The sequence below is a fragment of the Polypterus senegalus genome, chromosome 3, assembly GCF_016835505.1.
Source record: "Polypterus senegalus isolate Bchr_013 chromosome 3, ASM1683550v1, whole genome shotgun sequence".
In the NCBI taxonomy this organism is placed as follows: domain Eukaryota; kingdom Metazoa; phylum Chordata; class Cladistia; order Polypteriformes; family Polypteridae; genus Polypterus; species Polypterus senegalus.
Window position 1 is genome coordinate 48,033,408 of NC_053156.1, and position 14,168 is coordinate 48,047,575.

Consider the following 14,168-nt stretch of genomic DNA (forward strand, 5'->3'; position numbering starts at 1 on the left):
GATATGTTTGCATTCTTTTAATTATGAGAAAGAACTGTCATCTCTGTCTTCTCATGGAGTACAGTTTCAATTTTGCCAAAGGGCATTATTTAATGTATAGAGGGCTCTAATAATGTTAAAAAATGTATTTAGAAGGTCGTAAACAGGTTTTCTATGCTCTAACTGTGAAAATATTAGATTTATAAATAAAGAATCCTACTTTGCGGAAATTCATTTATCGCGGTAGTGTCTGGAACGGATTAACCACGATAAACAAGGGTTTACTGTAGTCTAAATCTGTCAGTCCCTCTACATTTCGAGTCATCTGCAAACATAACCAATATATTGACTATATTCTTATTTTTAATATAGATAAATAATCTGGATAACAGTGGCCTTTGCACGGACCCCTGAAAGACACCACTTTTAACTCCATCTAATTCTGATATGGCTTCACACACCATAACCCTCTGCTTCTGCTACTACCCGTTAGTAATTGGTAGTAGTTGTAGCTTTGTCACATGTGAGAGTGAAGTTTGAGGAAATTTATACTTGCACATCTGACCAACATGCAACACACTGACAATGTATTTAATAATGGGGGCAGAAATTACGGCTGCTGGCTAATGTAGCTAACATTCAAATACTGTGTCCATTTGTCTGTTGGGTTTGCATGGGTTTCCTGTGCCCATGCAGAATTTCAACCAAGTTCTTCATTTCTAAATTTTCCCTTCTGCCACCCAAAGAATTGGTGGTCAACTTAGCTAGCAATTCCAAATTGATCCCATGTCAGTGTCAGTGTCTGTGAGAGTAGGCTCTCCTATGAACCTGCACTCTGATTGCTTCCTGCTTGATAAGGCCAGGAGAGTCCAGCAAATTGGATTAAGCAGAATAGAGAATATTCTTCAAAATTACAAGAATTGAAATACACTCTATACAGCCCTTTGAGGTAAAGCACCCTTCCCATGCTATAAGTGCTTAGCAAATATTCAGATGGGAACAAATTAAACACAGTACAAAGTCCAAAAAAATCAAACACAATAAGACTTCACTGCATGGAAGCTAACATTAGAGATATTAGAAACTAAGGAATTAGACAAATAAATAAAACCTCAAATCTGGGTCAACAATGAAAGGGAATACAAATTACAAAATGTTTAAAGAAACTGAAAATTTTTAACTTAAGATTCTTGTGTTTTTAAGTAAAAGCATAGGTTAGCAAAATATGAACTTGGTCATAGAGAGACTTGTATTTGGAGGTAGAAAGATTTAAGGGGTCTTTTAAGGAGTGAGCAGGTCTAATAACTAGAAAGAACCCATTCCGAGGTCTGGGGGCAGCAGAACCAAGGGCTTTTATTGTAACCAAACGCAGGTTTGGAAGTAAAACAAGACTGCCGGCTGCCCGAATAACAACCCTGACCACTGTCGGCTAATAGACACCAGAAAGGCTTACTGACTGGAGCATAAAAGCGTGGTCTTACCAGAGCTGCTGGTAAAACTGGCTGAATATTTCTTATATAAGGAGCCTACTGTGGAAGTGCCTCACGGTCATCTGGTGGTTTGTCATGCTTTAACAGGACCGACTATTTTTCTATGTGCAAAATGCCAATGGACTCTTGTGTGGCACATTTCACATGCAAAACCATGATATATATTAAATTATTAGGAAACCCAGTGAGGACTTCAAACACATACACTTGAGGGGACACTGTAGGTAGATCAAAGACAATTCTAGGATGTGGCCTTGTCAGGTGACAGCGACCCCATCTATATAAAATGGAGAGGTGATTAGTGCCCAGCTCTGTGGAAATTATGGTGCTGGCAGCAAAAAACTAATCTTGCAGTACAATTTGTTTCTAAGGTAACTTCAGCCCTGTTCCAATAAAGGCTTCCAAAGGTGTTGGCTTATTAATTCACTTAATTAACAGAAAAATGCCATAAAACTTTGCATGCAATTTTTAATTGCAGCTCAGTGTGACAAGAATTTGTTTGCATTCCACCCTCTGGATGGGTAATAATACCTCAAATCTCCTAACAACACTCACCTTCCTGCCGCGGTCAGAGTCAAGGTGCAGAGGCAGCATCCCAGCTGAAGGCTTTGCAACTCCATGTTCTGCTGTTGGCACACTAAGCAATAGTGACCGGGGGCTGGTAGGAGACACCAATTTGGAGCTAGGGGTCTGTGGCCTTGAAGACTGTTCTTTGGTCAAACTTGCTGGAGGAGAGATCAGGCTAGCAGTAGCACTTCCGTTAGTTGGAGCTGCCCCTTTACTGGAAAGATGTGGGTTGTCTTCAGGGATCATGGGCCCCGATTCACTGCTTGGTATCGGAAGGACATTTGGGGGTGCCCTCTTGGCAGTCTGAGTTGCAGAAGCTGGTTGTGGAATTGCAGCTGGAGCTTCAGCCCCTGTCATTTGCTGCCCACTGGTTGGCGTCTTTGCTAGACTGAGAGCCGTGTTCTGGACCAGCAAGTGTGTTGTCCCCTGTGAATGAACTACATGAGGTGGCTGAGAAGGTTTCAAGGTTCGAAACTGAGTCAAAGGCTTGTTACTGCTATTGCCAATACCAAGGACTTCCAAAGATTCCATTGAATGCGCATGACGCATGCTATCCAAGATTTTGTTAATGGCATGGTTCTCAGTGTCCCCATCATAGAAATCAACACACGTCCAGCGACCTCTCTTGTAAGGTTCACCTGGCCCTTGGTCAAGCTTGACCAGTCTAAAACGAGAACTACTGGAGGCTACAGAAAGCTGGGGAACGCTGCCAACAGAGGTCTGCAAAGACAGAGACAGGGGTGCCAACAGGCTCCTGGAATGAGATGTAGTTCCACTCAGGGAGGTCTGTCGTCTGGGCAAGGTGGGAGTGCTCGGGGTACTTAAGGATGAGCCAGGCAACTGTAGAGAAGGACCATTTGGCAGGAGTGATGACACAGACAAGTGTGCCATTACCGCCTCTGTGCCCAGTGATTTTCTCTCAGCACCACCAAAAGCCAAGGTTTGTTTGTTAGGTATGTCTACTTCATCCACCTGTCCCACGCCCCCTGGACTATCGTGCTCCACTTTGAACCCAGTCCCACGCTCCACACTGATAAAAGGGCAGGGTGAGGCACTACGGGAAGACAAACCAGGTGAAGATGTGCCAAGACCCTGTCCTCCATTTATGAGGTGGTTTGAGGTTTGAGGAGGGTTAAACAAGCCACCAGATTCCACTGTGTACGTGTCCTTCCTGGGTGACCCACCACCAGCCTGCTCATAGTCAGAGGTGACGCTGGTTATCTGGAAGCCACTCTTCTTTTTTCCTCCACTCATTTTAAATAATAACTTTATTTACTGCTGCCAATATGTGCCAATTTCATGACACAGCTGGATTCACTGTGTGTTAAGGCCTGCTCATAATTCAGTTCATTTGAACCCATACATCATATATATGTGGAATGGAGAATATGTTTCACAGCGAGTTCCTTGAATTTAGTGTTTGTAAAACTGAAAAATTAAAAAAAAAATTAAAAAATTCAAAAGTCAATACATATCAATTAAAAAATAATATAGCAATATTTTTCTCAATAAAGGATAAATTAGCCTTTAAAGATGTTAATAATTAATATGTTTCCACACCCACACACAAAAACTTTGCAAAGGAAAGTTTATATACTAATTTTACTACTCGTTTTGAAATCATTTTCAGGAGGCATTCTTTAACTGGTAGCATAGTCACCAGTTTTCATATTTTTACATGTCCTGTCATTTTTCTCTCACTGCCACTCAGTGTCAAATGTGTTGCGGCAAGTCACCTCACCTTCAGTTTCCGATTTCTTCTTTTAAAAAAAGGCAGCAAGTTGGCTTCCCTTTGCCGACTGGCATGGGATTTCTCTCTTTTTGCGTCGAACAAGCTTTATTCCGTTGTTAGTTTAGCTATCATTTGTACTTTGGAAGACCTCTCAGATATCTTTTTGCAAGTGTGCTCTGTTGCATCACTTTGACACTTCTCGTATTAGATGTTTCTTCACTTCACACTGCGACCGACACTTCTTTATTTTCAGCTTACCGACTGCCCCCTGCGCTTCTTAATTTTTACTTTGAGTGTCTCTGAGCAGCTCATACAAGTCCAGGTATACGGAAACCTGCAGAGGTGTGCCCGTTGCCATCGTCCGCTTTGCAGTGGTGTCACCCGATTTGTTTAATAAGCAATTCCACGTTTGTTTAAACAGACAACATGGGACACTTTGATTGCAGCTGGAATCAGTGACCACCTGAGCTCAGCCGTGCGCCGCTCCTGCGTTTCTAACGTACCTTCAAGATTCAACAGGTTCTGCGTCCACGCAGTGGCAAGTCCCTGGCCACTAAAGCACGACCCCTTTCTCAATACCTCCACAAGTATCCCTCGCTTCTCCAAGCACAGAGGCTTCAGTGTGCGCGGAGGAATTAAACCACTCCCGGCGAAGGAGAACGGGGATCGCTGCGATATCGGCGGACTCCTCGAGACTTGTGTGCTCAGCTGAGGTCAGCCTCGAACTCGCTGAGGTGCTTCTCGGCGAAGAAGACGTGCGCGTCTGCAGGAGCGCATGCCTCCACAACTGTTAAAGTCAATCTCAGTTTTCGCACCCACTTATTTTCCACTGTTCCAAACACCTTCGGCCTGGCCTTGCCACACTTCCAGCTTATTGCCTGGTTGACAGAAGCCTGAAATCAGTCTGGATACGGGGCAAGGCGAGCCAGTGCCTGGAGCAAGCTCACATCGCAACGAATCCGAATGGCTCACCACATCGGATGGGGGTCGCGTACTGGATATTCAAAAATAATAAGTTTTCGAAGACGGGCAGAGTTGTCAGCTGCTCGTCTCACACTGTCAGAGTCTTTTAGGCTGGGCTGAAATCCGAAGTGCAACAGGAACCCTCTTTGACACACACTTTCGCCTGTCTTCTTTAGTGCTCGGCTTCTTCATTTAAGATGCAAAATCACAAGAATTTGTGCTGTTGACAAGTTTCAGACCAGGAAGTCCCGCCCCGAGCCTCCGATTGGATGCACTGTCTCCTAAAAGAACAAGTTTCTAGCCGGAGTGTGAAGTCTGTAAAACGGGGGGTTCGTTTAAAGGGACAGCAGCGCGTCACACAGGACGTCCAGCCGTCTCTCGTGGCCTATATTTCTGATTTATGTTTCACCCTTGTCCACCAGCCTCTAGACAGCACTGGAAACAGAATCAAAAAGCACATCGCGCATCAGATACATTTACAGCAGCACCCGAAAGAGAACATCACGGCACGCAAGTCGCCGCACAGCACCGCCACCGCCCAGACACCGACAACCCGCATCGGCTGTACCTTTAAACCCAATCCCAACCAAACTAGCGAAGAATGCTGTTTGAGTATAGAAATACGCTACTTAGGGGGTCCATTCTTCATAGTCTACTATGAATATGAATATGTCGATAGCGGACAGCAATATTACTGATGCGATAAAGTATTATTTTTATTCTACGTTAATCTTACTGAACTTAAAGATCTAATTATAATACGTAAAACACATCCAATCAAAATATATAGTTTCAAAAACGGAATTAAGTAACTTCAGTGGGCTGGCGCCCTGCCCAGGATTTGTTCCTGCCTTGCGCCCAGTGTTGGCTGGGAATTGCTCCAGCAGACTCCCTTTACCCTGTGTTAGGATATAGCGGGTTGGATAATGGATGGATGGATGGAATTAGGTAAATCAAAATTATCACTTCCAGCCCTACAATTACCCAAAAACTTAACTTTACATTTAGTATACATGTAGTATACAATTAGTACAATCAGAATAAAAAATCATCATTCTCTTTTAAATGTCTTACCTTTTGTCACATTTAACTCTGGAAATGAAAATACATTAAGTATAAATATTTTCAGCTGCACTTACTTATTATAACCCTAAATATCAAAGCGTGAATAACATTTAAAAAAACCAGAACAATTATTAAGATTTAATTAAATAAATTCCTAGTTTGGATAAGTAAATCAGACTCTTAAAGTAACCATTACACAGGTCCGCAAAATCAAACTCATAAAAAAATGTTTGTGAATAATTATTTTTATTTGCATTCTTGAAAACAATAAAAAATAATTAGAATGTTTCCTTGACATCATATTTAAATACAAAATTGAAAAGAAGTTGAATTCAAATTTGACAAATAATGTATTCATCCATACAGTATTGTTCAAAATCAAAATAATATGAAAATATTTATTTAATCTAATATTTTTCAACGTACATATAAAGAACACAATACAACCCAGCCACAGGGGATGCACAAACTAGTGTGCTTCTTCGTGCCGGTCCCAAGCCCGGATAAATGGGGAGGGTTACGTCAGGAAGGGCATCCGGTGTAAAATTTTGCCGGTTCAATATGTGGACAACAATACAGATTTTTATACTGGATCACTTGAGGGCCAGGTTAACAATGGCCACCACCAGTATGGTTAGCCAACAGGGTGTTGATAGAAATTTGGCTACTGTTAGCCGAAGACGGAGAAGAAAAGTGGAAGGTGTGTCCAACAACAACATTTATTTATATAGCACATTTTCATACAAATGATGTAGCTCAAAGTGCTTTACAGGGTGAAGAAAGAGAAAAAAAGACAAAATATATAAAAAATAAAATTAGGAAATACTAATTAACATAGAATAAAAGTAAGGTCCGATGGCCAGGCAGGACAGAAAAAACAAACAAAAAAAAAACCTTCAGATGGCTTGAGAAAAAAAAAAAAAAAAATCTGCAGGGATTCCAAGGTCACAAGACCACCCAGCCCCCTCTTGGTATTCTACATAAAATATAAAATGACCTCAGTCAGTCCTCATGGTATTCAGGGTCCACATAGAAGAACTTGATGATGATGATCATGTGGACTTCTGGCCTTCAATCCATCAATGTAGGGACATCTTTGTGCTTTGATTGGGTGATGGTGGCGCAGATTGCCTCCACAGAAAGCTGGAAAAAGAAAAGCAGAGAAAGTAGGGGTTAGTACGGATTTCTGTGCCACCATGAATGATAATGATAATTAAATGCATATAGAAAATATCAGGATTAAACCAAAATGAAGCTATGAGACAGCCATGTTAAAACAATGTGTTTTTAGCAGTTTTTTAAAGTGCTCCACCGTATTAGCATGGTGAATTTCTATTGTTAAGCTATTACAGATTTTAGGTGCAAAACAGCAGAAGACTGCCTCACCACTTCTTTTAAGTTTAGCTCTTGGAATTCTAAGGAGACACTCATTTGAAGATCTAAGGTTATGATTTGGAGTCTAAGGTGAAAGACAATCTGAAATATAGGTTGGGGCAAGATTATTTAAGGCTTTGTAAACCATAAGTAGTATTTTAAAGTCAATTCAAAAAATGCTCTCCTAGTAATCTTGATTAATATGTGATTTAAAATTCAGGTCAGAGTCAATAATTACCCCTAAATTATTTACCTCCGTCTTGACTTTTAATCCTAATGGATCAAGTTTATTTCTAATACCCTCATTATATCCGTTTTTGCCAATCACAAAAATTTCTGTTTTCTCCTTATTTAGTTTGAGAAAATTATTACTCATCCATTCAGAAACACAAGTAAGATATTGTATCATTGAATCAAGAAAGTCAGGGTCATCAGGCGCTATTGATAAATACAGTTGTGTGTCATCAGCATAGCTGTGGTAGCTCTCAGGGGGAGAAAAAGAGGGGAAAGAGAGTGGAAGTGAGGGTAGGAACATTGAGTGTTGGCAGTATGACTGGTAAAGAGAGAGAGTTAGCTGATATGATGTAGAAAAAGGTTGATATATTGTGCATACAAGAGACCAGATAAAAGGGGAGTAAGGCCAGGCGTATTGAATTTGAGTTCAAATTGTTCTTCCATGGTGTGGATTAGAGGAGAAATGGTGTAGGGATTATCCCGAAGGAACAGTATATTAAGAGTATTTTACAGGTGAAAGAGTGTCAGACAGAGTAATAATTATGAACTAGGAAACTGAAGGTGTGATGATGAATGTTGTTAGTGCATATGCCCCACAAGTTGGGTGTGTGATGGATAAGGAAGAAGATTTCTGGAATGAGTTGCATGAAGTGGTGGGGAGTGTTCTCGAGAGAGAGAGTGGTGATTGGAGCAGATTTCAATGGGCATGTTGGTGAAGGAAACAGAGGGAACGAGAAGGTGATGGGTAGGTATGGAGTCAAGCAGAGGAATGAAGAAGGTCAGATGATATTGGATTTTGAGAAAAGGATAGCCATGGCTATGGTGAATACACATTTTAAGAAGAGGGAGGAACACAGGGTGACGTACAAGAGTGGAGGAAGATGCATACAGGTAGATTATACCCTATGCAGGAGGGTCTGTCTAAAGCAGATTGTAGACTGATGTGGCGATAATGAATCAGGAAGTGCAATGGATTAGCAAGGACAAACTAAGGACAGCTATGAGGATGACATACCTGTGGAAGTATGAAGGTGTTTAGGATAAATGGCCGGAGAGTTTTTAACCAGATTGTTTAATGCAATCTTAGAAAGTGAGAGGATGCCTGAGGAGTAGAGACGAAATCCAGCAAGAGTATATATATATACACATATATAAATCTACTAGCAAAATACCCGTGCTTCGCAGCGGTGAAGTACTGGCTTAAAATTTTTATGAAGAAGAAAATTAAACCATTTTAAACTGAGGGAAAATATACCAATAATTATTTGTTAAGGATCTCTTTGTATGCCACGTTGTCAGTTCGGCCCTCCGATTGTAATATGGCCAGGCTGTGCGCTGAGCTTACTCTTGAGCATGCAACATACAGTTGGCCATGTGAAAAGTAATCTTGTCTCAGATCTCACAGCTTGGATTGCTGCTGTCATAATCGGTTTGAGTTTCATGGTTTGTTTCAATTACGACAGTATTTGTAGGACTTGTGTTGAAGAGACATTCGGCATCTGTCAAGTGTTGTAAGCACACAACCAGTTTCATCGATAACTTCATATCCAGCTTTTGAGAGTTTAAACATTCATAAACATCAAAGTCTCCACTACTGAAATTGTCACCTGTGAATCTAAGATGTTTAAGAGGCATTGGCGGCTGTCAAAAGGTGTAAAATATTTGGCCATTTCAGTACACTTGAAAGCGACAACCGAACAATTCAGCGGCAGCCATCAACTCACATGCAGATCCATAGGTGAAGGGCTTAAGCATTTCACTCTTATAGTGCTCCTGTGTAATATAATTATCTCCTGTACCGTCATCAGTCCACACCTTGTACCTGTCCCAGTCATTCAATACATAAGACACAATGTTCCTCTGGATATCAAGAGTGAGCCTGATATGGCCGTGCAATATGTAACAAAGAGAATGGAAAAGGTAGGTGCCATCTCCGGGCGTTGGAAACTACTCGGTAAGTGACAGTTCTTTGATCGATGGTGATCACCTCGATAGACATGTTAATGCGGGTATGGTTGGAATGATAAAGGAAATGGGTACCTAAACAATGTAAAGTAAGTCTAAAATACCTACACTATAACTACAATCGTAATAAATGAACAATAAAATAGCGGAGAAGCTGTGGATTAAATAAAAAGGCTATAGTTATCAGCAGGGAGACCTAAATCCCGTGGCGAAGCAAGGAAGGGAATGTAGAGACTGGAGCGACGGACAGCCTTATATAGGCAGGCAGCCAACACCGTGGGAGGCGTTGGGATGGGGGACCCAATGCCACCTCACATGGTGACCGAGCTGCAGGCTATGGACGTATATATGTACGTAAGTAGGATTCAGTTAGCATTGGGAACCCGCGTACCAAATTTCTTAAAGATGGGCCCATAAGTAACAAAGACCGTTGGAAAGTTCAATATGGTGGCCGACAGTGGTGTCATACCACTGAAATAAGTACGTACATTGGTTTCGGTTAGCGCAGGGAAGCCGCCTACCAAATTTCGTGAAGATGGGGTCATAAGTAAAAAGTTCAACATGGCAGACGTTGTCGACCGTTATGACCGTTACGCATAGAATTTCGAAATGAAACCTGCTTAACTTTTGTAATTAAGCTGTAAGGAATAAGCCTGCCAAATTTCAGCCTTCTACCTACACTGGAAGTTGGAGAATTAGTGATAAGTGAATCGGTGAGTGAGTGAGTTAGTGAGGGCTTTGCCTTTTATTAGTATAGATTATAATAAAAAAAACGGGTCAAGACGTGATCTTCTCAGAAGACACTTTGACGTCCCGCAAGAGACACTTTAACATCAGAGGCAGAGGTGCGAAGCATACCCTTGAGGGGTGGGCAAGCAAAGCAAGCAGGGGGCTTTGCCCCTAATATATATATATATATATATATATATATATATATATATATATATATATATATATTTATACACTAGGGAACTTAACCCCTGCTCGCTTTGCTCTTTAACTCCCCTGGCCTGTGCTACATGCCAGCCACTTCGCGTTGTGAAGAGGGGTGCTGAACACACCCCAAGGAGATGCGGTCGCTCCTCCGAAACCCCCTCTTAAACGGTGATACAATGGGAAACAAATACAGTTTTTTTTTACCTCCTCTTTAATTGATCATCTGCTGAATGGCTTGATGCTGCTGCCACTACCGTGCAGCGTGATCTGAATCTCACGTGGCGCTTCGAACATTTAAATGCCTGTACAGCAGCTGTCTTTGCAATCTACCTTTTATAGATATAGATAGATAGTCATCTATCTTTTATTTCCTGCCCTGGGCATGGTTAAATCTCTTGGTACAAAGTCTTGTCTTGCGGGGCGTGAGTTCTTGATATTTTTTAGTTTATAATTTAAAAGCAGAATAAGAATCTGAAAATCTAAAAACATCACATTAAAGTTTGATAAATGCTGAAAAGAATGATACCAAACATACATATGTAGGTTTTAAAATAAGCCCGATTTAAAGCATGACAAAAAAGTGACATAAAAAGTCACATACAATTTTTGCACAAAATCGTTGCACTTTTATGCTTAGGATTTTATATATAGAGTAGATATATATTAATATACAGTATACATATACTGTATACATATATATAGTAATAAGGCGCTATATATGCGCCCGACCCGACACAGACTGACAACGATGGCATGTTAAAATAAACCAAAAGAATTTATTTTCCTTCTTCAGCTGGGGGCCCACGTCTTCCCTGTGTCCCTCAGCCACAACACAATCCCACAAAACCACAAGTCACAAGCACAAATAAACTCTTCAAGTCCTCCACTCCTCCTTGGCAGCTTTGTCTCCCTCCTCCCAACACCAGCTCCCAGAGTGGTGGCTGCTGGCCCCCTTTATAGCTCACCCGGAAGTGTTTTAGGTGCTTGACCACCTGCTTCCAATTGCACCTCCGGGACGTTGCTGAACTATGGCCCAGACGAACCCAGGAACCCCTGCAGCGCCTCCTGGTGGCCACTCTGAATCCCAACAGGGCTGTGGAGAACTCCATCTCCCATGGAGCCCTGCAGGTGCCTGAGGCACCACAGTCACCCACGGAGGCTGCCACCAAGTGGTCCGGGGTTGTCTACTGTGCAGCCCATGCTTGCTCCCCTGGAACATATACATATACGGCCGGGCATGGACACCAGTGGTCCGTTACAATATATATTAATGTACTTATGAATTCACAAAGAATTTAAATACATGATTTTTTTTTTCTATAGAAAAGTGCCTTTCTGAAAACACTGATTATGTTTTAGGCCTACATTGGTTATTCATTGTTGGCATAAACTTAGTGTTATGTTAGACAGGAACTTGTATTTATATGCAAAGTCGTCATGCATATATTTACATTGCAGAGACTATTATTTGTTTCAAATATTATGATGTGAATATTATGTCTAAGATCACATTGTAAGCCTTTATTATAGCTGAGGACCCCCACATTGATCGATGGTGACTGGGAACAGAGTACAACTAACAAGTGGTAGGAGCAGCGCTAGTATTAACCACAAAGGAGGCTCTATGCAGACGAAATCGCAGACAAAATCACAAGTGCTAAATTTGTTTACTATGGATCATGTGGGAACAAACAATCCTAAACAAATTCTACTGAACAAACACTGAGGGAGCTCCATAGGTGGCAAGTTATCAATGTCATTGCTCTCTGCTTTGCTACATGTGTGCACGTCCTGCACTCGCCCTGGAGTTTGTCCTGCGTATACTGTACATATGTGTTGTGTCTACCTTGGAAATGTTAAGTGTGTAATAATTATACAGTATAGCATTCGGTTAGTATAATGCTTGACCCATACATTGTTATATTATACCTACAGAATCTGCTGTCATGTTCGAAACATTTAATGTGTTAACTGCCTGATTGCATTTTTGTGCTGTTTTTTGGTAACTCTAAATAAAAGGTCCATTCTGATAATGATAGTTCATCTGCAGGAGCACAGCACATCTGCTCAAAGTAGCATTGACTTCTTGCTATGAACCATCTCTTCAATCTGGTGCTTAGCTGATTACAGCATCTGCATCACTGCTATTTGTTTAATTTAAATTATTCTGATATTGATGATTTATAAAAAATACTTTTTGTAACCAACACTTAATTAAGAATGAATTTAATATTATATTGGAAATTCATATTAACAAGTGTCTACCTCAGAAATGCCAATGCCTGCCTTAAGATTTGGATAGGGAAACGTCTTTCTGGCATTTTTTCTTTGTTTAACCTTTACATCAATTAAAGCTGACACTTGGTAAATTATATTAATCCCTGAGGGAAAATTATCTTTTCACATGACCTGTGGAGCTCAGAGCACAGGGTCAGCCATTGTAGAGTGCCCCTGGAGCAATTGTCAGGTTAAGGGCCTTGCTCAATGGTGCAGCAGAGCAAGATCCCTTCTGGCAGTAATGGGATTTGAACTGGCAACCTTCCCGATACCAGATCAAGATGAGTTTCTTTACAAATATGGTATTCTGTATATGCATTTGTCACACAAAATTGTGTTCTAAAGTTAGGTGCTTTCTATAAATTAAAAAATATATATCTTGTCCCCACTGCCACTTTACAGTGGAGAGTATGGGGTATGGAGGAAAAGATTACAAATTTACCAAATAGGTCTATTTTTCAAGCCAAACAAATGTTGAGTATTGAGCCATGCCTTCCGTCTTTCTAATGCATGTTTGTGATAATAAAAGAGATCTTTAAAATATCATTTTATTCCATATTCTAGGTACTCATTGCCTCGGAACCCCTGCAGATTTTGTTTTTTTTCTCCAGCCCTCTGGAGTTTTTTTTTGTTTTTATCTGTCTTCCTTGCCCATCGGACCATACTTTATTCTTTGTTAATTAGTATTGCCACATTTTTTTCTTTTTTCTTTCTTCACCTTGTAAAGTACTTTGAGCTACATCATTTGTATGAAAATGTGCTATATACTGTAAATAAATGTTGTTGTTGTTGTCCTATTTTTCACATGGTAAGGATACGTTTTCTACTTGTTTGTGTGAGTTCTCACATAAATGCAGGACATAAATCAAAACAAAATCAACCACGCTGCATGAAACGTTCACTGTGAGTTGGTCTTTTGACAGGAAAACACCCGGTGGGGAATTAAAGGAAGGCTGCTTAGGAAGACTGAATGCTGAGCTATCGCACACAGCTGATCTACTTATAAAATGGCTGAACCACAAAATATTGATTATTTTTTACATAAATTACATATAAAAGTATTTTACAATGTGTGTGTAATTGTAAGACATGGGTAAATACTCAACAGCTGTCTTAGCTTGAAAAATGGATGTATTTGGTGAGTTTTTTAGGCTTTTTCTCTGTGCCCCATAGCCTCCAATATAAAGTGCAAGTGTGGGAAAGAGATGATTTTGTTTTTAATTATAGAAAGTGGTTAACTTTAGAACACAATTCTATGTAGCAAAAGTAATTTATATTTACTATGTTTGTGAAGGAATAACTTCAAGTTGAAAAATGACAAACTTATCATTTAAGTAAGGGTGTGCAGACTCTTGATGTCTCCTCTCTTTACCCACAGACACTGGGCCTTTTTATGCCATGGCCAGGGTTGTTTTCTACCTTGCACCCTGCACTGCTGGGATAGGCTTCAGTCACTCAGTGTTCCTGAATATCTGTTATAATTATTAATTATTTAGTACAGTACATCTGCTTGTTAATGCAAATAGCCTGCCCTACCAAACAGCCAATTATATAGTTTTATTCAACTAAACATTAAAACAGCCATG

General features: G+C 40.6%; 1 protein-coding gene across 2 annotated transcripts in view; it reads right to left on the reverse strand.

The window, feature by feature from the left end:
• The window catches only part of LOC120525116 (TSC22 domain family protein 4-like), a 112,342-nt gene extending 107,348 nt beyond the window's left edge, over positions 1-4,994 (reverse strand). The window contains exons 1-2 of one of the 2 annotated variants that reach the window (XM_039747141.1): positions 3,778-4,994; positions 2,025-3,464 (exon numbers count right to left, since the gene is read on the reverse strand). In XM_039747141.1, the coding sequence (XP_039603075.1) occupies positions 2,025-3,290 (1,266 nt within the window). In that variant the 5' untranslated portion in view covers positions 3,291-3,464; positions 3,778-4,994. Of the gene's footprint in view, positions 1-2,024 lie in introns of both variants that reach the window. The other variant, XM_039747140.1, reaches the window with a different exon arrangement.
• Positions 4,995-14,168: the final 9,174 nt, after the last annotated feature.